This window comes from Pipistrellus hanaki (assembly GCF_964339955.1).
Source record: "Pipistrellus hanaki genome assembly, chromosome: 20".
Classification (NCBI taxonomy): Eukaryota; Metazoa; Chordata; class Mammalia; order Chiroptera; family Vespertilionidae; genus Pipistrellus; species Pipistrellus hanaki.
Window position 1 is genome coordinate 3417924 of NC_140522.1, and position 26933 is coordinate 3444856.

General features: G+C 52.5%; 1 protein-coding gene across 1 annotated transcript in view; it reads left to right on the forward strand.

The window, feature by feature from the left end:
• Positions 1 to 2202: 2202 nt before the first annotated feature.
• Positions 2203 to 26933, forward strand: part of ACTN2 (actinin alpha 2) — a 40700-nt gene continuing 15969 nt past the window's right edge. The window contains exons 1-7 of the mRNA XM_084868688.1: positions 2203 to 2476; positions 19254 to 19368; positions 20132 to 20251; positions 21160 to 21246; positions 22169 to 22256; positions 23370 to 23448; positions 24191 to 24272. Coding sequence (XP_084724814.1) covers positions 2351 to 2476; positions 19254 to 19368; positions 20132 to 20251; positions 21160 to 21246; positions 22169 to 22256; positions 23370 to 23448; positions 24191 to 24272 — 697 coding nt within the window. The 5' untranslated portion in view covers positions 2203 to 2350. The remainder of the gene's footprint in view (positions 2477 to 19253; positions 19369 to 20131; positions 20252 to 21159; positions 21247 to 22168; positions 22257 to 23369; positions 23449 to 24190; positions 24273 to 26933) is intronic.

Genomic DNA, 26933 nt, shown 5'->3' on the forward strand with positions numbered 1-26933 from the left:
CTGTCTTCCCACCCCTCCACGGTTCACTCTTATGAACACGTTCGCGTGTTTTCTTCTCAATACAAACATTTTAGAGACGTATGTAATTTTCTTCCACAAAAGAAGTCACCTTTGCAACTTGGCTTTTGAAAATATATATTTTGTTGATTTATTACAGAGAGGAAGAGAAAGTTAGAAACATCGTTGAGAAAGAAACATCAATCCGTTGCTTCCTGCACACCCCTTCCTGGGGATGTGCCCGCAACCAAGGTACATGGCCCTGATCAGAATCGAACCCGGGACCCTTGAGTCCAAAGGCCGACGCTCTGCCTAAATCATGACTTACAAGTTCAGAGATGTTCTATCACTTCCTTCGTCAGCCTCCTCCACAGGGACATCTGTCTGTATCTGTTGGGTAGATTCATAAAAACGGAATTTCTGGGTCGAACGGTCAATTTACAATTCTTTTTAAAAAATACATATTTTATTGCTTTTTTACAGAGAGGAAGGGAGAGGGAGAGAGAGAGAAAAAAAAGAAAATAAAAAAACCGACCTGTCAGTTCAGTTTGATGACTAAGATGAACAGATCTTGTGATTGTTGGTCAAGTTTTTCATAGTCCGATTTTACTGATAAACTTGTTCAGAGAGTATGATTTCAACCCAAAATATAAACTTTACATTTAAATCCCAAGCACATTAGCTAGTCGCTGTTTCCAGGGATACTTATTTCTTCAACAAAGATTTGAGTATCCAGTATGAAATAGGCATAGTTTTCACTGCTGGCAATTCTAGCTGTGAACGGAACAAAATCCCACCCTTGTCCAGTTCCCATATGCTTTATTATGCTTTATTAAGCGCATATGCTTTATTAACTGTTCATGCGACGTATTTGCTAATTTGCCAAAGACTTTTTGCAGAAAGCTTGAAACAATAAAACGAAGGGCTGTAAAGATTCCAAGGAACAACCATGATAAATCCAGGCACACTTTCAGCCTGAAACACGTCGACAAATTGGTAACCCCGAACCCCAGTTGGGTAGCACCCGTGAGCAACTTTCATTTGATCTGGACGCACGCCTCTGAGTGCCGAACGCAGTGTTTAGGTTACAACAGGCTCATCATAAACGTGGTGAAAATTTTCAAACTGCTTGTCCCAAGTGGCCTGTTCTTGGTTCCTGCAGGGAAGAGCTGGCCAACACTATGGGGATGAAAATACTTACATGGACAAACACATCAGGGCGAGGTGGGCATGTAACAGGAGGCTGGCTGCTGGTCCTCCATGGTCGGTTCTTTTACATGGATGCGGGGCAGGTGAGGGCTGACCCTTCCTGCTATGTGTTGGGTCCCTGACATTTTAATATGGTGGGCCCAAGTCCCTTGCCTCTATTTCCCCAGGTGAGGACTGGAGGAGGGGGGAGAGGAGAGAATTCTGTAGCTTTGAGACGTTACTTTTTAGGGATGTGTGTGTGTGTGTGACGTGTGCGATAGCTCGCTAGTGAATGTGCTCAACTATACGGGAAAACATGAATATGCACACGATGCATGGAAAATGTTGGGGGGGAGCTGGTCAGGGATTCAGGCTGTGGGGGTTCCTCCTGGGCCATGTACACCCACTCATCAGGGTGCTCCCCCAGGCGCCGCAGGAGCCAGACGGGCGCGGTGGCAGCGGGGTCCCCAAGCCAAGACGTCCCTTCACCTCGCACACCCGCCCAGCTCCTGCTGCGATGGGGGTAGTGGGCACGGATGGGCCAGCGGGTTGTAGGAGTGGATGGGCAGGGCGGAGGCAGGAAGTGGGCGTGGCGAGAGCGCGGATAGGCGGAGGCAAACAGGGGGTGGGCAGGGCCAGGGCGCGGATGGGTCGGGAGAAGGGCGGGGCGTAGGGGTGCTGGTGGGCGGGGCGAGAGCGCGAAAGGCGGGGATAAACAGGGAGTGGGCGGGGCCATGGCGCGAATTGGGCGGGGCGTCGGCGCTGGTGGGCCAGGAGTGGGCGGGCTTAGGGGGCGGGGTGGGCGGGGAGTGGGCGGGGCTAGAGCGCGGACCGATAGGGCTAAACTGGGATTGGGCGGGGCGTAGGCTCGGGTGGGCGTGGCGTAGGCGGGGCGAGAGCGCGGACAGGCGGAGGCAAACCTGAGTGGGCGGGGCGTAGGCCCGTGTGGGTGGGGAATGGGCGGGGCTTTCTGCCACGTGACGCTGCGCGGGTATTAAGCGGTGCCGAGCCGCTGGCCACCGAGCAGGTGCTTCGCCCCGACCCAGCGCCCGCCCGCCCGCCGCCTCCAGGAGCAGCCGCGCCGCCGCCCGCGCCCGCCGCCTCCGCCGCCGCCGCCGCCTGTCAGTCCGTCCAAGTCCGCCCGCAGCCCCCGACCCCCGGCGCCATGAACCAGATCGAGCCCGGCGTGCAGTACAACTACGTGTACGATGAGGACGAGTACATGATCCAGGAGGAGGAGTGGGACCGCGACCTGCTGTTGGACCCCGCGTGGGAGAAGCAGCAGAGGAAGGTCAGCCCCCCGCGTGTCCGTGTCCCCCCACGTGTGCCGTGATCGCCCCCTCGGGGCGCCGAGCTGCCCGGGGGAGAGGGGTCACGTCCGGGGACAGGCATGCAGCCAGGTGTCCTGTGCGAGCGACCGGAGAGGACAAAGCATAACGGGGTGCAGGGTTTCCGTCCGATTTCCGTTAGATCAGACCTCGAGCCCGTGACCTTGGCCGCAGAGCGATGCCCCCTGGTCCCCTCGCCCCAAACAGCCCCTGAAAGCCCTTTCCCAGCGCCCCGGGCCCCTCAGAGGGGGAGCTGGCTGAACCCTGGGCGTTCACGATAAAGCCACGGTTATTCACACTCTATTTATGGGTCCCTGAGGTCAGTGCCCGGGCGAGGGGCAGAGCCAGCCCGCCCCGCCCCATGCCATCCATCCCGGCTGGCACTGCCCGGGGCCCAGTGGAACATTCCACTCTTTGGGGTTTCTTCCTGATCCCTTGGCTGGGACAGGCAGGGATGCTCACCAGGAAGATAATCCCCTCCCCCCCCACTCCACAGCTTGGCTGGCACCGAGCGGGCCCGGCCAGGCTGCCAGCACAGACCTGCTAACCCCAGCCAGCCTACGGTGACCTGCCCTGGCCAAGCCAAGGGCCCTGTGCGCCCCCTCTGCCAGGGGTGGGGGGTGGAGCCACACGGATTTCCCTTCTTAGGCCCTGTTGCTACATGCATGACCTTTGCTGACCACATGTGTGCATGGGAGTGCGTGTGCATGGGACCCGCCATGGCTGCCACCGTGCGTGATCACACCGCAGTCCACGCGAATTAGCATGTGGTGGGAAGACACACCGGTACTTCCCTCCCGTCGAAACGGTAACTGGAAGGAGCGAGAGGTCTCCTGTTTGGATCATTATTAAATAGCCAAGCAGGGCTTCCGTTTTGTTGTTCACCGGATCTCTTAAAATACCGTTATTATTATTATTATTATTATTATTATTATTATTATTATTATTTTAAAGCTCTAATTTAGCCACATTTCACTCCCCACCTCAGTTCCTAAGACTTCCAAACATCCCTATCTTCTTGGAAGTAAGATAATGGAAGTCACACGTAGAGGTTGAATCTGCAAAGGAAAAGGAAAACCTCAAAGCTTCCCCCGGTCTTGAATGACTTACTGCGAGGGCGGGGTGTGGGCAGACGGTTATTAATGTGTCATTTGGACGAGCTGACGTGTCACCGATCAGCAAGATGGGAAAGAGCGACTTTCGTTCCTGGCAGCGAGAGTTTCTTTAGAAAATTTTTTTCTTACAGTTTTGATGGTTACATTTTTTTTATGGGTTAAAGAAAACAAAACTTCTGTCTTTGTTTCAAAGATCGCTTTGACCTGTATAATAGCTATGGAATGGGACAGAGAGTCCGGGTCCTGTGGTCATTGCCCATCACTTTTTGGAATAGACCAGTGGTCGGCAAACTCATGAGTCCACAGAGCCAAATGTCAACAGCACAACGACTGACATTTCTTTGGAGAGCCACATTTTTCAAACTTAAACGTCTTCTAACGCCACTTCTTCAACACAGACTCGCCCAGGCCGTGGTGTTTTGTGGAAGAGCCACACTCAAAGGGCCAAAGAGCCGCATGTGGCTCAGGAGCTGCAGTTTGCCGACCACTGGCGGCAATAGATGGATCATAGTGGCTTCTGTTGGTTATACGTATGGTACAGTCACAGAATAGAGCTAACGTCCCTCCCCTAAGACCGCATCAACATCCGTCTTCTGCCGTATTTAATTTTTAAAAATATACTCACAATATTTTTGGACAGAAGGGCTGTGCCATTTTTTTCCTTTAGGCCTTGGTTTCCTGTGTTACTATTATAATTGCCTAGCACTTGAAATATATTATTAAGAAGCGATCATACTTCCTGATCCCGATTTCAGGTCATGCTAACACGTCCAAAAGTGAGGGTCTATTTTGTTTGGTGAGACAGGCTGCATCGCCAAAACCGGTGTGGCTCAGTGGGTAGAGCGTCGGCCTGCGGACTGAATGAAGGGTCCCAGGTTCGATTCTGGTCAGGGGCATGTGCCTTGGTTGCGGGCACATCCCCAGTGAGGGGTGTGCAGGAGGCAGCTGATGGATGTTTCTTTCTCATCGGTGTTTCTAGTTCTCTATCCCTCTCCCTTCCTCTCTGTAAGAAAATCAATAAAATATATATTTTTTAAAAGACAGGCTGCCTGCTGTGGACAACGGGGGAACACAGCCAGGCACCGCCTCAGGACACGGGCCCGGCAGGTCCTCTGCTTCCACTTTTGGTAGGAACGGCTCGGCCCGGAGATAATACGGGCCCGGAGGGCCGCGCGGCCCAGCCCCGGCCTCTATTTCTGTCCCATGAGGCACCCGCTGGAACGGGCCGCCTCTCGCGCTGGCCGTGCCAGTGATACGCGGGTAAGAGAGCTGTCAGCAGATGCTGGAGCTCAGGATGACGTCCGGGGTGAGGACGGACGTGGCGCCTAATTATAGCCGAGTGTGGCCAGAGTCCCAGGCTGGGGCCACCCCGGCTGCAGGAGGGCTTAGTGAAAGGTAGCGCTCTTTTTTTTTTTTGATGATAAATTTAAAAAAATAAATATTTGTATTGATTACAGAGAGAAAGGGAGAGGGAGAGAGAGAGAGAAACATCAATGATGAGAGAGAATCATGGATCGGTGCCTTCTGCACGCCCCACCCTGGGGATGGAGCCTGCAACCCGGGCCTGTGCCCTGACCAAGGAATCCAACCCTGACCTCCTGGTTCATAGGTCAACGCTCAACGACGGATCCATGTGGCTGGGCAATAGATTTTTTTTTTTTTAATACTTTCATCACATTTTTAAAAAATATATATTTTTATTGATTTTTTACAGAGAGGAAAGGAGAGGGATAGAAAGCCAAAAACATCGATGAGAGAGAATCATCGATCAGCTGCCTCCTGCACACCCCCCACCGGGGATGTGCCCACAACCAAGGTACATGCTCTTGACAGGAATCGAACCCGGGACCTTTCAGTCCGCAGGCCGACGCTCTATCCACTGAGCCAAACCGGTTTCGGCGGACGATAGATTTTTTTTTTTAAATTGTGGTAAATTCATACAACAAAATGTACCATCTTAACCATTGCCAAGGGCACGGCTCACTCGTATTAAGCACATTCATTCTGTGGGGTAACCGCTTCCCAAACTCGGTTTATCTTGCTAAACTCAACTTTGTGCCCACGAGCCCGTAGCTGTCCATTCTCCCCTGTCCCAGCTCTGGCAGTGACCACTGTGCTTCCCGGGCCTGTGAGTGAGCCCCTCCAGGTGTGCTCCGTACATGGGGCCTTGCAGTATTTAACCTGCTGCGACTGGCTTACGTGACCGAGCAGAATGTTTTCAAAGATCTGTCAAAACCGGTGTTGCTCAGTGGATAGAGCGTCGGCCTGTGGACTCAAGGGTCCCAGGTTCAATTCCGGTCAAAGGCATGGACCTTGGTTGCGGGCACATCCCCAGTGGGGGGGGGGGGGTGCGGGAGGCAGCTGATCGATGTTTCTCTCTCATCCATGTTTCTGACTCTCTATCCCTCTCCTTACCTCTCTGTAAAAAAATCAATTAAAAAAAAGAAAGGATGTTTTCAAAGATCACCCACGTAGTGGCGTGTGGTGGAGTTTCCCTCCTGGGGAAGGCTGAGTCATAGTCCATGGTGTGGCGAGACCACATTCTGTTCATCCTCCTGTCCGTCGAGGGGCGCCTGGCTTGCTCCCGCTCTTTGTCCCTCGTGAATACGTAACGCGGTGGTGAACAGGGGTGTGCAGGCATCTCTTTACGACTGTGCTTTCCATCTTGTTGGTTTTGCACCCAGAAGTGCGATGTCTGGGTCCCGTGGTCCTTGCTCTCGACGCTGTGGAGAAGCGAGTCCCTTCCCCCAAAAGCGGGACATGCGGGCGACGTGGCCTCCGTCCCAGGGAGGCCCAGCGTTGCCCAGCACCCCCTCCCCTTCTCTCTCAGGGTTGTTTAGCAACCGGGGGGGGGGGGGGGGCAGAATGTCTGTATTCCCACCAGCGAAGCTCTTTGCATGGGGCTTTAGAACAGGGGTCCTCAAACTTTTTAAAGTGGGGGCCAGATCACGGTCCCTCAGAGAGCTGGAGGGCCGGACTATATGAACTACTAATTCCTACTGTAACACCTCGGCTGCGCTCGCTGCCCAAAAAACCTGGCGGGCCGGATCAGACTCCTCTGCGGGCCGCATGTGGCCCGCGGGCCGTAGTTTGAAGACCCCTGCTTTAGAAGCTTCCAGAGCTCCGGAGTTGGGAAGCAAGCTTGCCCTGGAACCTGAGGACCCCGTTCAGCCCCTCGTCGCACTGCGGCCTGATCCCGAGGTGACTGGTCGGGACAGCAATGCCGAGTATGCGCGCTATCTCCCCGCGCAGGGCGATGGCCCGTCCGGAGGCCGGCGCGGGCCTTGTAAGGAAGCGGCTTGGGTTTCCACACACAAAGGAGCTTGCATTCTTTTTTTTTTTTTTTTTTAATAAATATATTTTATTGATTTTTCACAGAGAGGAAGAGAGAGGGATAGATTGTTAGAAACATTGGATGAGAGAGAAACATCCATCAGCTGCCTCCTGCACGCTCCCCACTGGGGATGTGCCCGCAACCAAGGCACATGCCCTTGACCGGAATGGAACCTGGAACCCTTGAGTCCACAGGCTGAGGTTCTATCCATTGAGCCACACCAGCTAGGGCAAGGGCTTGCATTCTTAATATGTGGTCGGCTAGAGGATGGGTCAGCGCCTCTGCCCGTTGTAGGAAGCATGAGGGTCCCTTCCTGTGTTCCACATTGAGAATTCTGATCAGCTTTCATCATTCCTAAAGAAACTGAGGTTCTGCATACCCACCGTTTAAAAATATATTTGTATTGATTTCAGAGAGGAAGGGAGAAGGGGAGAGAGAGAGAGAGAGAGAAACATCGATGATGAGAGAGAAAATCACCAATGGGCTGCCTCCTGCACGCCCCACCCTGGGGATTGAGCCCACACCCCGGGCATGGGCCCTTGACTGGGGTTGAACCTGGGACCCTTCAGTCCGTAGGCTGATGCTCTAGCCCCTGAGCAGAGCCAGCCAGGGCGATCATGTGTTTATGTAACCAGTTAGCGTGCTCCAAGCGCCCTCACCTCACATCCATGATTTCCCGGGACCCCCTCCCCCTCCCGAAGGGACGAGGGAAGCAGCTGTGTCTGGATGTGTCTGCTAATTTAAGATATGGTGGAGGGGTGCGGTGGAGGGGTGCGAAGAGAAACAGGCTCCCCTGAAGCTAAAGATGCAGCTTCGGCCCACTGACGAGTCTCCATGGTTGAACATTGACCTACGAACCAGGAGGTCATGGTTCGATTCCCGGTCAGGGCACATGCCCAGGTTGCAGGCTCGATCTCCAGGAGAGGGCGTGCCGGAGGCAGCCGATCCAGGATTCTCTCTCCTCATTGATGTTTCTCTCTCTCTCTCTCTCTCTCCCCCTCTCTCTCTCTCTCTCTTCCTCTCCAAAATCAACAAAAATACATTTTTTAAAAAGATGCATGCCGAAACCAGTTTGGCTCAGTGGATAGAGCGTCAGCCTGCGGACTGAAGGGTCCCAGGTTTGATTCCGGTCAAGGGCATGTACCTTGGTTGCGGGCACATCCCCAGTGGGGGGTGTGCAGGAGGCAGCTGATGGATGTTTCTCTCTCATCAATGTTTCTAACTCTCTATCCCTCTCCCTTCCTCTCTATAAAAAAACAATAAAATATATTAAAAAAAAAAAAGAAAAAGAAAAAGGATGCTGCTTCAAGTTTGAGAGAAAATCGTGGATGGGTCAGTGGGCCAGGATGTAGGGGTCCGAGAGGGCGGAGCCAGTGTGGACCTCACCGTCCACGCGGAGCAGAACTCCGCAGGTTCTGAGCTCCGAAGAGCCGCGTCCCTGTGGTGCCCGGATGGTTTGCGGGAGAGACCGGAGTGGGTGAGGGCCCTGCCGGGGGCCCCACACACACGGGCCAGAGGCTGTGAGGAAGTCACCCATTTGCGAGCGATCAGGAGGGATTAGGGAACGTATTAAATAAGCCGGTGTTGTTCCCGGGCAGGCGGTGGTATAAACCCAATTAGGCAGATATGATCTCACCCTGCGCGCGCCCGGACTTCACGCTCAAGACAGCGGCATTGACCAGGAGAGACAGCCAATGAGGGGAGGCTGTTTGTGCGCCGGAGACAGTGTCTGGATGGAGCGCTATGTATTGTTTTTATTTTTTAATATATTTTATTGATTTTTTACAGAGAGGAAGAGAGAGGGATAGAGAGTTAGAAACATCGATGAGAGAGAAACATCCATCAGCTGCCTCCTGCACACCCCCCACTGGGGATGTGCCCGCAACCAAGGTACATGCCCTTGACCGGAATCGAACCTGGGACCTTTCAGTCCTCAGGCCGACGCTCTATCCACTGAGCCACACCGGTTTCAGCTTATTTTTAAATTATATTTGTATTGATTTCAGAGAGGAAGGGAGAGACAGGGAGAGAGAGAGAGCAACATCAATGATGAGAGAGAATCATTGATCGGCTGCCTTCTGCATGCCCCCTGCTGGGGATTGAGCCCCACAACCCAGGCATGTGCTCTGAGTGGGAATCGAACCATGATCTCCTGGTTCATAGGTCGATGCCCAACCATTGAGCCACACTGGCCCGGCGAGAGCTAGGTGTCTCCGGGATATGTCACCAGGTGCAGGGCAGTGACCTGTAGTGGTGAGGGGCACGTCTTGTGTCCATGTGGGCATGGTGAGAAGGAGGGCCGGGGGTCTCAGGCAGCCCTCCATGTCCAGAGACAGTTATGGATGGGCAGGCAGGGATGCAGGCAGGTAAAGGCCGTCACAGGTGCAGGAGTTCTAGGACACGGAGAGTTGCCCTCTGACTGTCGCCCGCTCCCGGGGATGCCCTCCCCCCAGGCCGCCATTAGCAAGGAAGGAGCTCGAGCCCCCAGTGAGATGCTCCGTGAGTGTGGGCTGAGGGAGGAACAGAGCCCTGGGCTGGAAGCTCGGTGAACAACAGCAGCTTCAGGAGCTGTCAGAGGCTCTGCCGCGGTGCAGCCGGGACACCCACAGACCCGGAGCTGCAGGGGTGGGCGCGGCCGAGCCGAGCAGAGGAGAGGATGAGAGAGCGCTGGAGCACAGTCTGGAGTGTCCCCGTCTCCCTGGGAACAGCCCGGATCCTTCCAGAAAGAACAGAGAGCAGAGAGGAGGTGCCGTGGGCTGGCTGCGGCGCTCCACACATCTCAACGGAAGAGCATCGTGGGACCAGAGATTGGTCTCTCTGCCGACATCGGGGAACATGTTTGCACACACATGTATCTGTGTGATACACACACACACACTCCTTCCCTCCCCACAGTTTTCTAGATCAGAAACTAGGGACAGTTTCACCTATTTTTTTTATTTTTATTTTTTGAGAGGAAGGGAGAGGGAGAGGGATAGAAACATCCATGATGAGAGAGAACCATCTATTGGCTGCCTCCTGCACGCCCCACACCAGGGATCCAGCTCGCAATCCAGGCATGTGGCCTAACCGGGAATCGAACCCTGACCTCCTGGCTCCTAGGTCAATGCTCTGCCACGGAGCCACGCCGGCCGGGTGAAACATGCCTCTAATAGGGGTGTCGAACTCAATCAGAGAAGGGGCCAAAATCTAAAATCCAGCCTAAATCGCGGGCCGAATGGTTTACTGAACAGTCATAAACTGACAATGTCATAAACTGACAGCGGAGTGCAGTGATGACAGCGCGGTGCGGGCCACATTGCAAGGCCTGGCGGGCTGGATTTGGCCCGCGGGCCTTGTGTTTGACACATGTGCTCTAGTAGATAGATGACTTGGAACCACTGAGCTGTCAGGATGTGTCTGCTTTCCTTCTGGAGAAATACCCGCTGGCTGTCCCTCTGACGCTCACCCGCCAGCCTGGATGTGGGGTTTGAGTGGGTTTACTTGCTGGAAGCGCACCCCGGGGTCTTGGCCCCGTGGGACATGGGGTATCTGTTGGATAAATTATGTTCCGCCGGAAGCTAACAGCTGCCAGGAATGATGGGCGGTTGGTGCCCAGGCCTGCGCTGTGAACCCTCCTCCCCTGGGACGGCCATTGCTGGCTTTCCTGAGCGAGACCAGGGACAGTGTGTCAGGACCCGGACAAAAGTCCGGTTTCTTTCATCCTCACGAGCTGAATGGAGCATGTAACCCCACCATAGGTTTCTTTCTTTCTTTTCTTTTCTTTTCTTTTTTTTTTTTTACATATATATTTTATTGATTTTTTTACAGAGAGGAAGAGAGGGATAGAGAGTCAGAAACATCGATGAAAGAGAAACGTCGATCAGCTGCCTCCTGCACACCCAGCAGTGGGGATGTGCCTGCAACCAAGGTCCATGCCCTTGACCGGAATCGAACCTGGGACCCTTCAGTCTGCCGGCCGATGCTCTATCCACTGAGCCAAACTGGTTTCGGCTTTCTTCCCCCCCCCCCCCCCAATATTTGACCATTTATAAAAATTAAAGGAATGAACCGCTTTATTATTATTGGCATATAGGTGTTTCGTTGTAAGGTTTTCAAAAATGTTCCGTCTCAGTATTTTGAGTGTTGGGGAGAACGAGTCACGGAGCTGGGACGGGACTGATCCAGCTTGCTTGATGGAGTCTGAGACTGAGGCGTGGACAGGCAATGCGGAAGGGCAGAGACCCCTAGCCACGGTCAGCTGCACGCAGAAGCAGCAGTAAGGAATTTGCCGATATTTAAAGGTGACCTTCCCAAGACAGTAACCCCTAACTGCCCTTCCTGCCAGCCCGATTGCCCCTAACTGCCCTCTCCCTGCCGCCTGATCACCCCAAACTGCCTCCCCTGCAGGCCTGGTCCCCCCACCCCCCGCAACTGCCCTTCCCTGCAGGTCTGGTCCCCCCCAACTGCCCTTCCCTGAAGGCCTGGTCCCCCCCAACTGCCCTCCCCTGCATGCCTGGTTCCCCCCAACTGCCCTCCCCTGCATGCCTGGTTCCCCCCAACTGCCCACCCCTGCAGGCCTAGTCCCCCCCAACTGCCCTCTCCTGAAGGCCTAGTCCCCCCCCAACTGCCCTCCCAACTGGAATTAGATAACTAATTCCCCCACGCAGGTAACTAATTCCAGGATGTCAGGCAAACAGGAGAACTGTGGGAAGAAAGCTCTTTTGTCTAAGAAAGCGGAAGGGACGCCCTTAGCATAAGGAGACCAGATCGCCCAGGTGTTGGCGGGACAGTCCTGATTTCTAACAAATTTTCCCGTGTCCCGTGGCGTTATAAAAAAAAGTCCCGATTTTTGGAAAGATCGGAAACATTGGAAAGAGAAAGGGGCGTGGAGCTGAGAGCCGTTTGTTGTTAATGATGCTTTATCCCTCTGTGGAGGCAGCCATGGATTTGGGTCCCTGAAAACAGTAACGGGATGATGAACTTGAACTAAAGAAAACTTAGTTCACTGTCTGTGTAGTCCTAGCGGCTTCCCCAGTCGCGGGCCCGGGCTGGCCTGGGGCTGGGAGACACCCGTGTGCCTTTCTTTAAGCTTGATTTCATCCTCGAGAAGAGAATGACGGGCCCGGCCGGTGTGGCTCAGTGGATGAGCGTCGACCCACGAACCAGGAGGTCACGGTTCGATTCCCAACCAGGGCACATGCCCAGGTTGTGGGCTCCATCCCCAGTCTGGGGCATGCTGGAGACAGCCAATCCATGTTTCTTTCTCATCATTAATGTTTCTCTCTCTCTCTCTCTCTGAAATCAATAAAATAAAAACTTTTTTTTTTTTTTTTTTTTTTTTTTTTTTTGCCGAAACCGGTTTGGCTCAGTGGATGGAGCATTGGCCTGCGGACTGAAGGGTCCCGGGTTCGATTCCGGTCAAGGGCATGGACCTTGGTTGCCGGCACATCCCCGGTGGGGGGGTGTGCAAGAGGCAGCTGATCGATGTTTCTCTCTTGTCGACGTTTCTACAATAGCTCTCTACCCCTCTCCCTTCCTCTCTGTAAAAAATCAATAAAATATATTAAAAAAGAAAAAAAAACTTTTTTTTTTTTTTTTTTTAAAGAAGAGACTGGTGAAAGCCCAGTGACTGTTGCCGCCGCCCAAACCGAGCGGCAGCTGGGCCTGCCCGTCACAGAGCCCTCCGTGCGCATAGCTCCCGGCTCCAAGGGAACAGGCTATTCTGGGAAGCGCAGCTCAGGATCGGCCGTCCGCGCGGCTGTTTGCGGGGAGGCTCACAGGCTTGCTTACCCGAGAGTCCTCCCAGGAATGCTCCTCCCCGGTGCCAGCCTGGGGGCTGCAGGTGGGACCCCGCGGCTCTTGTCTGTGGCCCCATCGGGCACCGCGGGGCTCCGGGGACCCGGCTCCGAGGGCTTCCTTGTGGCTCTCGGGCTGCCCGTGATTTTACTTTATTTTTCACCTTGTAGAGCGGAAATGGCTCCGATGGATTCCGAAGATGCGTGATTGGTTCGTTTCACATATGCTTGCAGCCTTAAAATAGTTGGCGAGGAATCTGCCTACTTCTAATCTTAACTCTTTCCCCCTCTCCCCCATTTAATAGTTAAAATGGAGAGTTTCATCAAGATCATGAACTGTTCTTTAGAAGAGAGTGCTGTTATCTTTTTTAAAAAAATATATTTTTATTGATTTCACAGGGGAAGGGGGAGAGAGATATAGAGATAGAGAGAGATAGAGGTAGAGAGATAGAGTTAGAGGTAGAGAGAGAGATAGAGGTAGAGAGATAGAGATAGAGGTAGAGAGATAGAGATAGAAGTAGAGAGATAGAGAGAGATAGAGAGAGAGAGAGAGAGAGATCAATGATGATTGGGAATCATTGATCGGCTGCCTCCTGCACGCCCCACACTGGGGATGGAGCCTGCAACCCGGGCCTGTGCCCTTGACTGGGAATCGAACCGTGACCTCCTGGATCATAGGTTGACACTCAACCACTGAGCCCTGCCGGCCAGGCTGTTAAACATATTTTTTATAATTAAGATTTTGTGTCAAGAGTTTCAAAACTGCCCTTGGAATTAAGGTAGAGACCGCCTGGGTTGCAAACTAGCCTGAGCTGTCAGTGGCTCAGAGAAATGTCCGATGCCCTTGCTGCCTCGCCTCGCCTCGCTCTGCCCGCGGGTCACAGAGATGTCAGGATGAGTAATTGCAGCTGAAAAGTAAGAATTAGGAGGATGAGCCTGGCCTGCGTGGCTCAGTGGTTGAACGTCAACTTATGAGCCAGGAGGTCAGGGTTCGATTCCCGGTCAGGGCACATGCCCGGGTTGCAGACTCAATCCCCTGGAGGGCGCGTGCAGGAGGCAGCCGATCCGCGATGCTCTCTCATCATGGATGTTTCTCTCTCTCCCTCTTCCTCTCTTTTTCAATCTGAAATAAATTTAAAAAAATATTAAAAATAATTAGGAGGATAAGTAATAAGGACTCCTGAGAGGGGTAATGAGATGATTGTAGAATATTTTCCTGAGCAAGGAGGACAGGAACAGATGGCAAACCACTAGCTTCTAGATCAATGTAGGGTCTCTATGAAACCGAGAGCAATTTTAAATAATTCAGCCCAAACGCAGTATTATTTATGGAGACCCATGTAAGAGGGAACACGGGGACACAGGTGGGAGCTTAGACGGAGCGTGTGCCATGGAAAAGGAATGCGGTAAGCCGAGACCGAAGACAGTTGTCTTTTCCACGGGATGAGAGGGCACACTGTAATTTAAGATCCACTAGCGATAGACTCCGGTTAGTTCTGTGTGTCATTCTTGTGTACCCATTACTATGTGTCTTCATCAAAATCGATAAAGTTAGACGGAATAGTAAACATTTTAGCTTATTTGAATCTTGGGCCTCTTTATATTTATTTATTTATTTAAAAAAATGTAAAAGATATTTTATTGATTTCCTACAGAGAGAAAATGGAGATGGATAGAGAGTTAGAAACATTGATCAGCTGCCTTCTGCACCCCCCCCCCCCCACCTCTGGGGACGCGCCCTCAACCAAGGTACATGCCCCTGACCAGAATCGAACCCGAGATCCTTCAGTCCGTAGACCAACACTCTATCCACTGAGCCACACCAGTTTGGGGCTGGGCCTCTTTGTAGAAAAAGGGCTCTAAACCGGTGCCATGTTTCTCTCTCTCACCTGCACACCGGCCTGAGTGCTTAATAAAGTGAGTTATGTTAAGGCAGGGGGAGATAATTCTTCAAGGTAAAATCATGACATAAACATGAAAAACAGACATGGGCAATACATTTCCTTAGTTCACAATCCCAGTGGGCCTAGCTGGCGTGGCTCAGGGGTGGAGCGTCCACCCAGGAACCAGGAGGTCACGGTTTGATTCCCAGTCAGGGCACAGGCCCGGGTTGCAGGCTCCATCCCCAATAGGGGGCGTGCAGGAGGCAGCCGATCCACGATTCTCACCATTGATGTGTCTATTTCTCTCTCTCTCCCTTTACCTTTCTCTCTGAAATAAATAAAAAAAGAAATCTATATATTTATATCTATCTAAATCTATCTATCTATCTATCTATCTATCTATCATCTACCTACCTACCTACCTACCTACCTACCTACCTACCTATATATTGGAGGCCTGATGCATGCAATTCGTGCACTAATAGGCCTTCCTTCCCTCTGGCAGCCGGCACCAGCTTCTCTCTGGCACCCGGGACCCAGGCTTCCCTCACAGCCCCAGCTTTGTCCGGAAGGTCTTCCAGAAGGATGTCCAGGCTAATTAGCATATTACCCTTTTATTATTATAGAATATATATATATACATATATAGGTACATATATATGTGTATGTATAGTCTAGCATATTACCCTTTTATTATTATAGGATATACACATATATATGTATATATGTATGTGTATGTATAGGTTAATTAGCATATTACCCTTTTGATATCATAGATTATACATATATGTGTATATATATATATATATATATATATATATATATATATCCTCATTAGCCATTTCTTCTTTCCAAAGCCCACAGCTTCAATCTGCTCCACGCTTTCTGGGAGTTAGGGATTAGATGCCACATATCCAAGAGGCCATTCCTTAAACCAGAGTGAGCTGGGCTACGTCCAGCTGTTAAAACCCCCGAGAAGCATTTTCCCCCGCTCCTGTCAGGCAGCCTCAGAATTTCACTTTTCTTTATGTTTCCCAAACAGCTCGGGAACTAAAGGCAGTTGGTCCCTGAGCCCGGGGCAGCCGGAGCCTGACATTCCTGGCCTGGCATCTCTGAGTGAAAACAGACCCGCGGCCTCGGCCCCAGCTGTCTCTAACCTGCTCGCCTACGGCCCAGCCCGGGGCCCCGTCCTATTTTTAGACGCCCTCAGCCCCGAGGTTGCCTTTTCTTTCTCACAAGGTTGCTCTGTTTTTGGCCAAGATTACCCAGAGAGTCCTCTGGAACACTTAAGGTTCTGTAGTTAAGGTTGACATGGCAATAATCCTTTTTAAAAGCCTGAAACTTGAGCAGGTACAGATTTTTAGCTCTTCCACCTTTTTTAAAAATTTCTTTTCAATTTGAAACATCTGATTGGGCCGGCCAGTGTGGCTCAGTGGTTGCGTGTTGATCCAGGAACTAAGAGGTCACTTGGTGTGATTCCTGTTCAGGGCACATGTCCGGGTTGTGGGCTCGATCCCCAGTAGGGGGCATGCAGGAGGCAGCGGATTGATTATGTCTTTCTCTCTCATTGATGTTTCTATCCCTGTATCCTCCCTCTCTCTCTAAAAATCAGTAAGAACATACTTTAAAAAAATTAAATTAAATAAAAAATCTGATCGATGTTCTCTCTGATCTGTCCCAGAAAGTCTGACCAAGAAGGTGCTATCTAACACATTCTTATGATGCCACGGGGTCCCAGGCACCTGCTGCTGGCGATGTTGGTGGCCTTCATGCCCCTTATCTTGAGGCTGTTGGGCACCCTGACACTGGTAGGGAGAGATCTGAAATCCTGCGTGCAGGCAGAACTTGTTGGGGTGAACTGCCAGGAATGGGGTGCCTCCTTCCTTACTTTGTCTTTGCATGGAAAGCAGTGGTTTGGTCCTGATGAGGTCTCAGTGAAGCAATGATGGGAATTGTTACTGTTTATTTTTATTTATTTTTTAATATATATACTTTATTGATTTTTTTTACAGAGAGGAAGGGAGAGGGATAGAGAGCTAGAAACATCGATGAGAGAGAATCATCGATCAGCTGCCTCTTGCACACCCCCTACTGGGGATGTGCCCGCAACCAAGGTGCATGCCCTTGACCGGAATCGAACCTGGGACCTTTCAGTTGGCAGGCCGACGCTCTATCCACTGAGCCAAACCGGTTTCGGCGGGAATTGTTACTGTTTAAATGTGAAGCGTGGAAGAGTTGAATGGGCACCGAGTCTGAATATGTGAATTGAGGTGCACCTGCTGGTGCTGGGCTCTTCAGGTGGCATGAGAGTGAAGAAGGCAGAATTGGGCCTGGCTAGTGTGGCTCAGTGGTTGAGCGTTGACCTAGGAACCAGGAAGTCACGGTTCGATTCCTGGTCAAGGGCACATGCCTGGATTGCGGGCTCAATCCCCAGTAGGGGGCATGCAGGAGACAGATGATCCATGCTTCTCTCTCATCATTGATGGTTCTCTTTGAAATAAGAACAAAACGTATTTTTTTTTAAAAATAGTGCAGCCCTCTGGGGAAGAGAGACGCTACAGGGGAGGTGACTGGTTTGTCCACACCCGACACGGAGCTGGCCACAGAGCCAGGCTTCAGGTTTTGAGGGACTGCTAAAGGGAGCTGTTATCTCGAAGGATCTGAGAGGCTAAGCAGGGCTTTGTGGGCGGGAACGAAAGGGCTGCTCCCCATGGCGTGAGAAACTTATGACAGTTTCTAGAACATTTGGGCCCCAGATGGACGCCCAAAACCTCTGGTCATGGAAGGCGGCACATGCAAGATCCTTAGAATTAACTCTCTCCTATGTGCATACCTCCTGTTTGACTCCATTTCTTTTTTAAAGATATTTTATTGATTTTGTACAGAGAGGAAGGGAGATAGAGAGTTAGAAACATCGATGAGAAAGAGTCATCGATGAGCTGCCTCTTGCACACCCCCTACTGGGGATGTGCCCGCAGCCAAGGTACATGCTCTTGACCGGAATCAAACCTGGGACCCCTCAGTCCGCAGGCTGATGCTCTATCCACTGAGCCAAACCGGTTTCGGCTTTGCTTGTGGTTTAGGGAAAGTAAAGATCAGTGTAGCCTGTCGGGGGGAATTTTATTGTTGCAAATCCAAAAAATGTCTCTGTTTTCTTGTGGCCCTTGAATGTAATGCCATCACATTTGTCTTGCAATAAGAGACTCTTGTCAGATTTGAAAATCCTCTTTATTACCCAGAAAAAATTCATTTTTATGGAAACCGTCCGCTGTGGTCGCCCCTGGAACAGCCTGCTTTGGAGATAGGTCCGTGTTCCGCCTCTCGCTGGGCTGTTGGTGTGCCTCCGCCCCGTGTCGCCCGTGGGCACTTTGTTCCCGGGCCCAGCAGCTGCTGTGAGACCCGGGGACAGTGTGCATTCTTAGCCCGCAGCTGCCAGGAGGGTTTCTAATCTGGTTCTGGCAGGAGATGGTGCCCAAGTGGGAGCCAAGTTAAAAGACACTTGAAAAATAAACAGAATGACTTTGGATGCCGCTTCGTGTGCGGTCTGCCTCTCCCCTGAAGATGGAGGAAACCTGACCAGACCCCAAGCCCTCAGGGCAGGGCCGTGACTAACTGTCCAGCCGTCCAGGTCTGTGCCAGGAGGAGGTTATTGTTGTCACTGATACTAATTTAAAAATATATATTTTATTGATTTCAGAGAGAAAGGGAGAGAGAGAAACATCAGTGATGAGAAAGAATCCTGGATCGGCTGCCTCCCGCACGCCCCACACTGGGCATCGAGCCTGCAATCCGGGCAGGTGCCCTTGACTGGGAACCGAACCATGACATCTAAGCAGGGTGTACACACGATTTATTTACCCATTTTGCAGGCAGGCGGGTGTTTGTTGTGTATGCCAAGTGCATCCTGATTTCGTTCACGTTCCCTAAGACACAAAAGGTTTTCAGAAAGGAGGTTTCTTTTTCAAACTGAAGGCGAAAGCCCTCAGGCTGGTGCACCCAGGGAAAGGTGTTGGTTCTATTATAGCAAAGAGGCCATTTCACTAAGACCTTGCCCTCGCGTCTCGAGTCATCAGTTTGCACCACGTTCTGTTTGATGCCCAAGGAGCGCCAGCCTTAGACCCCTCCGCACGCGTGAGAGGCCACACCTGGTCCCCGTGCAGTCTCTGCCGTGCGAGCTGCACGTGTTTCCCGTGGAGGGTGCGCCCGTGCTGAACCGCACGTACTCCCATGGAGCATGGGCCCGTGCTGAGCCGCACGTGTTCCCCGTGGAGCGTGCACATGGCTGAGCTGCACGTGTTCCCCGTGGAGGGTGGGCCCGTGCTGAGCCGCACGTGTTCCCCGTGGAGCGTGCACATGGCTGAGCCGCACGTGTTCCCCGTGGAGCGTGCACATGGCTGAGCCCCACGTGGTTCCCGTGGAGCGTGGGCCTGGTTGAGCCGCACGTGTTCCCGTGGAGACTAGGCCCGTGTTGACGGCACGTGTTCCCCGTGGGGGGCTGTGGGCCCCAGTGTGCTATGATTGATCGCACGTGTATCCCGGGAGCGCGTGCCCCGGTGAGCCGGCACATTGGTTAGATCGGCCGCACGTGGCCCGGGGGCCCCGCGCCGGTGCTGAGCCGTGCTCTCTTGCAGACCTTCACGGCCTGGTGCAACTCGCACCTGCGGAAAGCTGGCACCCAGATCGAGAACATCGAGGAGGACTTCAGGAACGGCCTGAAGCTCATGCTGCTGCTGGAGGTCATCTCAGGTCTGTGGGTGCCCCGCCCCACGCAGCGCGTGCGCATGGGCGACTGCGTCCGCGTGCGTGCGTGCGTCCGCGTGCGTGCGTGCGTCCGCGTGCGTGCCTGCGTCCGCGTGCGTGCGTGCGTCCGCGTGCGTGCCTGCGTCCGCGTGCGTCCACTCGTACGTGTGCGTGCGTCATCGTGTGCGTGCGTCTGCGTGTGCATGCTTCCGCGTGTGCATGCACCTGCATGACAGCAGGCGTGGCCCAGGTTGACAGAGGCTTCAGCGCACCTTCCCTCCTAACCCGCTGGACCAGAAGGCGGTGCTGTTGGGAAGGAAAGCCCTGGAAGGGCAGGCGGCCTGTGTTTCTGTTCAAAAAGGGAGTGGGCTCTGTTCACAACTGACACGTTAGGGGAGTGTTCATATCACCCACCTCGTGACGAAGTAGAAGAAAAAGTGACATGTATATGGCGGCCCACCATGCTGCCCTCTTCTCTCTCTTTAAAAAAAAAATATTTTCATTGATTACAGAGAGGAAAAGAGAGAGAGAGAGAAACATCAATGATAGGAGAAAATAATTGACCGGCTGCCTCCTGCACGCTCCCTACTGGGGATCGAGCCCACAACCTGGGCCTGTGCCCTGAGCGGGAATCGAACCCTGACCTCCTGGTTCATAGGTCCACGATCAACCCCTGAGCCACACCTGCCGGGCTGAATGTTGGGGCTTTTTCGTTCTGCGTCGGGGGTGTTGCTTTCTCTGTCTACACTGACGGGTTTTCGTCCGACAGGGGAAAGGCTGCCCAAACCCGACCGAGGAAAAATGCGCTTCCACAAAATCGCCAACGTCAACAAAGCCTTGGATTACATCGCCAGCAAAGGCGTGAAGCTGGTGTCCATTGGGGCGGAAGGTGAGCTGGGCAGCGATACATACATTTTACAGTAGACAGCGTTCTGAGTAGTGTGGTGAGTCTTGCTGTGTCCCACCCCATTCTGGGATGGGAATCATCCTTTTGTCCCTCATCTCCACGCTGTCTGTGCTTCCCCCCCCCCCCTCCCCTGTCAGTCACCTAGCCCAGTGGTTCTCGGGTCCTTGGGTTCGAGTCACCCTTAGTCACAGCCCAGACGCGTGAGTGTGGTGGTGCTGGCAACTCAGATACACCACAGAGAAAGTGCATCCGCTACCTGAAAAGGGTGTGATGTGTAGGGGTCAGCACTCAGTTTCAGGCATCCACTGGGTCCTTGGAATGTACCCCCCCCCCCCTTTCCCCCAGAGGAAAAAGGGCAGGAGTATATTTAGAACTTTAGCTCATCTCACCTTTAAACTTTGGAAGCTCATGCATTGCTTTCCATGATTACGCATAGGTATGCTTTGTGCTTGTTATTAACTCAGAATTCGTTTAAACAGGAGACGTTTGGTTAACAGTTTTTAACCAGACACACCTCAACACCTATGGAAACGTAAGCTGGCCTTCCCATGTGTATTTTTTCCAGTAGATCTGAAGCCATAACTTACAGGAACACTGCAGGGTCTGATGGCGGTATCTTTATTTTAATATATATTTTATTGATTTTTCATAGAGAGGAAGGGAGAGGGATAGAGAGCTAGAAACATCGATGAGAGAGAATCATCGATCAGCTGCCTTCTGCACACCCCCTACCAGGGATGTGCCCGCAACTAATGTACATGCCCTTGACCGGAATCGAACCTGGGACCCTTGAGTCCGCAGACTGACGCTCTATCCATGGAGCCAAACGGGTTTCGGCTGGTGGTGTTATCTTCACACTTGTCTGTTGTTGGCTTTTCTTCCCTCTAAAGAAATCGTGGACGGCAACGTGAAGATGACGCTGGGCATGATCTGGACCATCATCCTCCGCTTCGCCATTCAGGACATTTCAGTTGAAGGTAAAGACTGAGGTTAAAATCAAAGCGCTTAGTAAGCGGCGCTTACACGTTAAAAGTTTGAATCTGGTGTTCTGAAATTCAACAGCCATCTACGTGATTGAAGGAAGGACCTTGGGACCCTTTGGGGTACGGGTGGACGCTCCAACCAGCTGAGCCACACTGGCCAGGCCGCCCCGGAATTCTCTAAGGAGCCAGGTCCCTTTAACAGAATGGTGGGCCTCTCCCAAGAAATGGGTGTGAGACATGAATATAGCTGTTGGTGAGGGCAGTCTATGGTGTGGAGGTGGGGGAGTGGGGGTGGGGGGGTTAACTTGGTCAAAACTCAAATGGCTGAACTTGAAGCTGACTGATAAAAACCTTCGGTATAAAACCTCTAGGTAAGGGTGCACATTTGGGACAGGTGGCCTCTGAATTTCGTTCCCCTAAGACACATGTGTCAAACACAAGGCCCGCGGGCCAAATCCAGCCCGCCAGGCCTTGCAATGTGGCCCGCACCGCGCTGTCATCACTGCACTCCGCTGTCAGTTTATGACATTGTCAGTTTATGACTGTTCAGTAAACCATTCGGCCCGCGATTTAGGCTGGATTTTAGATTTTTGCCCCTTCTCTGATTGAGTTCAACACCCCTACCCTAAGAACATAAATCATACATGAGGTGGACGACAGGTGCATGGCGTCATACACTGCGCATGCTTAGACAGTTTTCACAGCAAGGCGAGAGTCCCCAGGGCCCGGAGTCAGTCTGGTTTTACCTGTGTGACGTCATAATCCGTAGCCACACCGCCCTGCCCGCTTTGAGTTCCTAAGCGTCAGCAGGCACAGCCCCCATCTCTGTCCTCGAGCCCAGACGCGATGGCCCCTGGGAGGGAGCCCGCAGTTTGGGCGAGTGACGTGGGGACACTCCTCTTGGCTGTCCTTCCAGAAACCTCTGCCAAGGAAGGCCTGCTGCTGTGGTGTCAGCGGAAAACCGCTCCTTACCGAAATGTCAACATCCAGAACTTCCATACCAGGCGAGCGTGGGGAGCCCCAGGGGGGGTGCCGTGTGTGTGCGTGTGTCTGCACCCGTGTTTGCGCCTCTCGCCGAGGGCATTCATGTTTGTAGCAGGGCGATGGCTATAGGTTAAGGGTTTCCCAGGGAAACCGTGTGACTCGGACGAGGGATGCTGGTAACACAGCTCTGTATGTGAGCGAGTGGCTTGTGGCGCCAGACGGGGCCTTCAGGAATTGGGGGGTGAGAAGCCGCCCTCCCGGGCCTGCACCCCACCTGGGAGATGGCCACCCCACAGGATGGCTCCTCAGTGGGGAGGAGAGACCACAGCAGGTCTGAGATCCCGGGGCCTGGCCACACCTGGTCCTTCTGCTCCTGAGTCAGCTTCGTGTGCTGCAATTTAAGTGAAGTAGGAGCCCGGCTGTCATGGTTCAGTGGCTGAGCATCAACCTCTGAACCAGGAGGTCACGGTTCGATTCCCCTGCAGGACACATTCCAGGTTGCAGGCTTGATCCCTAGTTGGGGACGTGCAGGAGGCAGCCGATCAATGGTTCTCTCTCATCACTGATGTTTCTCCCTCCCTCCCTCCCTCCCTCCCTCCCTTCCTCTCTGAAATAAATAAAAGTATATTTAAGAAATTGCTTTATGATGAAAAGACAGAGGGTATTTGGGACCAAGAGTGGCCTTTTAGGAGTGTGAGGACCCTCGGAGGAACGTGTGTGCTAGGCATTTCATGGCTCAGTGGGCCATCTGGTCCAGAAGAGTCTGGAGGAAGAGGGCAGGAGGACAGGGACAGAGGCGCCAGCTGTCTTTCTCCTGGTCCCTCCCGGTGCTCCCAGCACAGAACCAGCCCAGGAGGCAACAGGGGGTGGAGGGGCAGGCAAGATGGGCCCGGAGCTGAACATGGGAAGTGGGCACCACGGGGTGGCAGTCTGTGGGGACTCCGGAAAGAAGACTGGCATTCGAGGAAGGGACACAGGTGGCTGGGAGGGGAGGGAGCCGAGCTCTGAGGCCTTGGGTGCGATAAGTCAGACATTGAGCGCTGGGGCACTCGGCCTGAAGGTCCGGCCGTGCAGACCCTGCTGCCTTCTCCGCTCACATTGACTCGTGTCCTGTTCCTTTCCATGTGACGCAGCTGGAAGGATGGCCTGGGACTCTGTGCGCTCATCCACCGGCACCGGCCCGACCTCATCGACTACTCCAAGCTGAACAAGGTCGGCAAACTCAGTCCGCACACAAAGAAGTTAAAAAATGTGACCTGTGCTGGGGGGAAGAACCCGGGCCTGCCCGCCTCTTGGGGGACAGTTGCTCTGTGAGGTTTAGAGTTTAGGATGGGGCGCCCCCACTCCACGCCCAGCAGGGCCGCTTCATACCCCGTGGCTGTGTCTGGGAAGTCGCCCCTCTGCATGGGGCCTCACCTGTGTGGCGTGCAAGGTTGTTGGTGTCCTGGCTGGCATGCCCGTGCCAGCTGTCACCTGCTCCCCGCCCTCCTGAGACTGGGCCCACACTACCGTAATAGAAGGTCGCCTAAGGGAATTATCCACCAGAGTGCTCATTTTTTCAAAGTGTCTATTTTATCCCTGAGCTTTTAAAATGTTTCTAACCTACAGACAGTGTCTAAATTTTCCAATTAACCTTTTTTTAAAACAATTAATTTGCAAAATGAGCGGATAGACCGAGTTCCGTTCGTCCATGATAGCTGCTCACCGGAGAGCAGGCTTTCTGCCCCTCAGCCCTGTGCTTTCGCACATTTAAAACAAGGATGCTGGGCTCATTCTCCGTGGGTACCTTCCAGATCCTGCCCAGGGGACACGCCTGCCCACGTCCCTCCCGCCCGCAGAGCCTCCGTGTCATGCATTGCATTGGGCATGGATTGTTTGGGTTTTTTTTTTAATCATTTCCCTAAATGTTCAAAAACACATCTTTAAAAATGTGCACGTGCCGTCCCCCCTGCAGGATGACCCAGTAGGAAACATCAACCTGGCCATGGAGATCGCGGAGAAGCATCTGGACATCCCCAAAATGCTGGATGCGGAAGGTGAGAGGCCGTGTGACCTGCCGGGCGGCTGCCATCTGGGGGCTGCGTGGGCAGTGGCCACGCCCCGGGATCTGTAGAACTTGACCGCCAGGTTTCATCAGGAGCCCTTAGGGTTCCTCAGTCAGTATTAGAGGATTTCATGTGAAGCTTGTTCACAAATTATTTTTTAAAATTCCACGTGTGAAAAGACAGCAAAACTACGGTGAAAGGAGCTGGTCAAGAGGATGCTTTGGTTTTTGATTTTCAAAGAAAAACGTCCTATTTTAGTGTTTTTTTTGTTTGTTTGTTTGTTTTTTACAGAAAGGAAGGGAGAGGGATAGAAACTTAGAAGCATCAATGTGAGAGAAACATTGATCAGCTGCCTCCTACACACCCCCTACTAGGGGTGTGCCACAACCAAGGTACATGCCCTTGACCGGAATTGAACCTGAGACCCTTCAGTCCACAGGCCGATGCTCTATCCACCGAGCCAAACCGGTTAGGGCCTAGTTTAGTTTTTTAACAACGTAGATTTTCTTACTTTGTAGAGACAACTGTAGTAAAGAAATCTTCTTGTGCTTAAGACTCCCCAAGGCAAAAGATCTTCCCTCCTACTAGAAGGCATTGAATCAGTAGATTGCACCTCTGGAGTTTCCTCGTCCCACTTGTAATTAGCCCAAGTTCAATGTTGCTTGGCTAGACCGGAAAGAGCGAAGGGCTTTGCGGTTCAGCATCCTTCACACGGGAACGGTTTCAGATGCCTTTTGCGCCCTTCCTATGCGATGAACCCGAGAGTCGTACCCACGGCACGCCGCTTAAAGCACAGATTCATTCATTCATTCATTCATTCATTCATTCATTCATCCCACTTCCTCATGACTCCCGCATCGCTCAGCACACGTACTGAGCATTTCCTGTGAGCGAGACCCTGGCTACCGAGGGGTGTGCTGAGATCTGTAGGCGGGCTTAGCGTTAAGGTTCGTGAACTCAAGGAGCCTGTGTTACCATGTTCGTCTTGAATATTATTCCCCGATGGCCCATTGCTCCCACTATTTGCACTTTTGGGAAAAGCAAAGAACTTGATTACAGTCAATCTTCTATCTCTCCTCCTCTTTGGTGATTGAGTTACGGCTGCTGTAACAGATTACCAGGATCAGGGCGGCTTAGCACAGCAGGACTGTCTTCGCTGACGGTTCTGTAGGCTCTCGTCAAAGCCAAGGGCCACGCTCCCCCCCCAGGAGAGGACCCACCTCGCCCAGGCCTCCCCCCGGGGGGAAGCTGGGGTGGCATCGCCGCAGTCTCTGTCCCTCAGTGGCCATCTTCCCTCTGTGTCTGTCTCTTTCCTCTCTGTAAGGCAGGGGTGGGGGACCTTCTCCTGCCAAGAAGCCATTTGGATATTTCTAACATCATTCGTGGGCCATACAAAATGATCCACTTAAAAATTAGCCTGCCTCGGGGGAGGGGGGGCATATCTAGAGAGGGGTTTGGGATGGGAATGGGGGGATAAGGACAATTATGTGAGACCATAATCAATAAAATAAAATAAAAAATTAGCCTGTGGCATGTAGTCAGACATTTCATGAACTCATCCTGCCGCCTTGGCAGGGCCAGACCAAATGATTTCTTGGGCCTTATGTGGCCCGCGGGCCGGAGGTTCCCCACCCCTGCTGTAAGGACCTCAGCTTAATGGGACATCTGCAAAGACCCTGCTTTCAAATAAGGTCACATTGCCAGGAACCGGGGGGAGAGGGGGAGGACTGCACATATCTTTTGAGGAGACGAAACATCGATCTTTCCATTCAGATTCCAGTTTTACCTATTTATTAATTTAACCATTCATCAAGCCCCTGAATTGTAGGTGTTAATTCTACTTCTGGTTTCTCCAAAGTCTTTCGAGGGAGAAAGTCAATACAGCATCAGAGAAAGATTCTTTTCCCTTTCCTCCACCTCTCCTCTCTAAGTTTGCATTTGTGCGGCCTCTCCTTTGACCTGTCCATACGGTAACATCCACCCAGCGTTTACTCATTGGATTAAGAGCTAAGATACTGCCCGGCTGGTGTAGCTCAGTGGATTGAGCGTCGTCCCATGGACCAAAGGATCCAGGGCTTGATTCCCCGTCAAGAACACGTGCCCAGGTTGTGGGCTCCATCTTTGGTAGGGGGAGTGCAGGATGATTCTCTTTCATCGTTGATGTTTCCATCTCTCTCCCTCTCCCTTTCTCTCTGAAATCAAAACAAATATATTAAAAAAAAAAAAAAAAACACACTAAGATACGAAAGGGAGGAAAAAACTGTTTCCATTTGGTACATTCCTCTTCCAGTTCTCTCGTGCCTCCCTACTGTCCACAGTCAAGGGCAGCCAGGCTCACCGTCCTCTGGCCTGCTGTCAGTCTTCTTGTTCCTGAGTTTCTCCTCGGTCTCTGAGCCCTGGTCGGGGCACATCGCCATTCGGTGCATCCTTTGCAGCCGCTGGGATGCTAGCCCGCTGTTCATCTCCTCCTCCCTGTGGTACACCCCGTCTCCCGTCACTTCTCTCCTCTTTCTGAATGGTTTTGTGGAAATTCTCCAAAAACGATATTCTTTTCTTGGTAGAGTCATTTCTCATGGGAATCTTCTGACTGCCAGGCGTGTGGCGACGCTCTGATGAGCCCGCCGCCCAGCCAAGCCCCCACGTTAGCCTTCA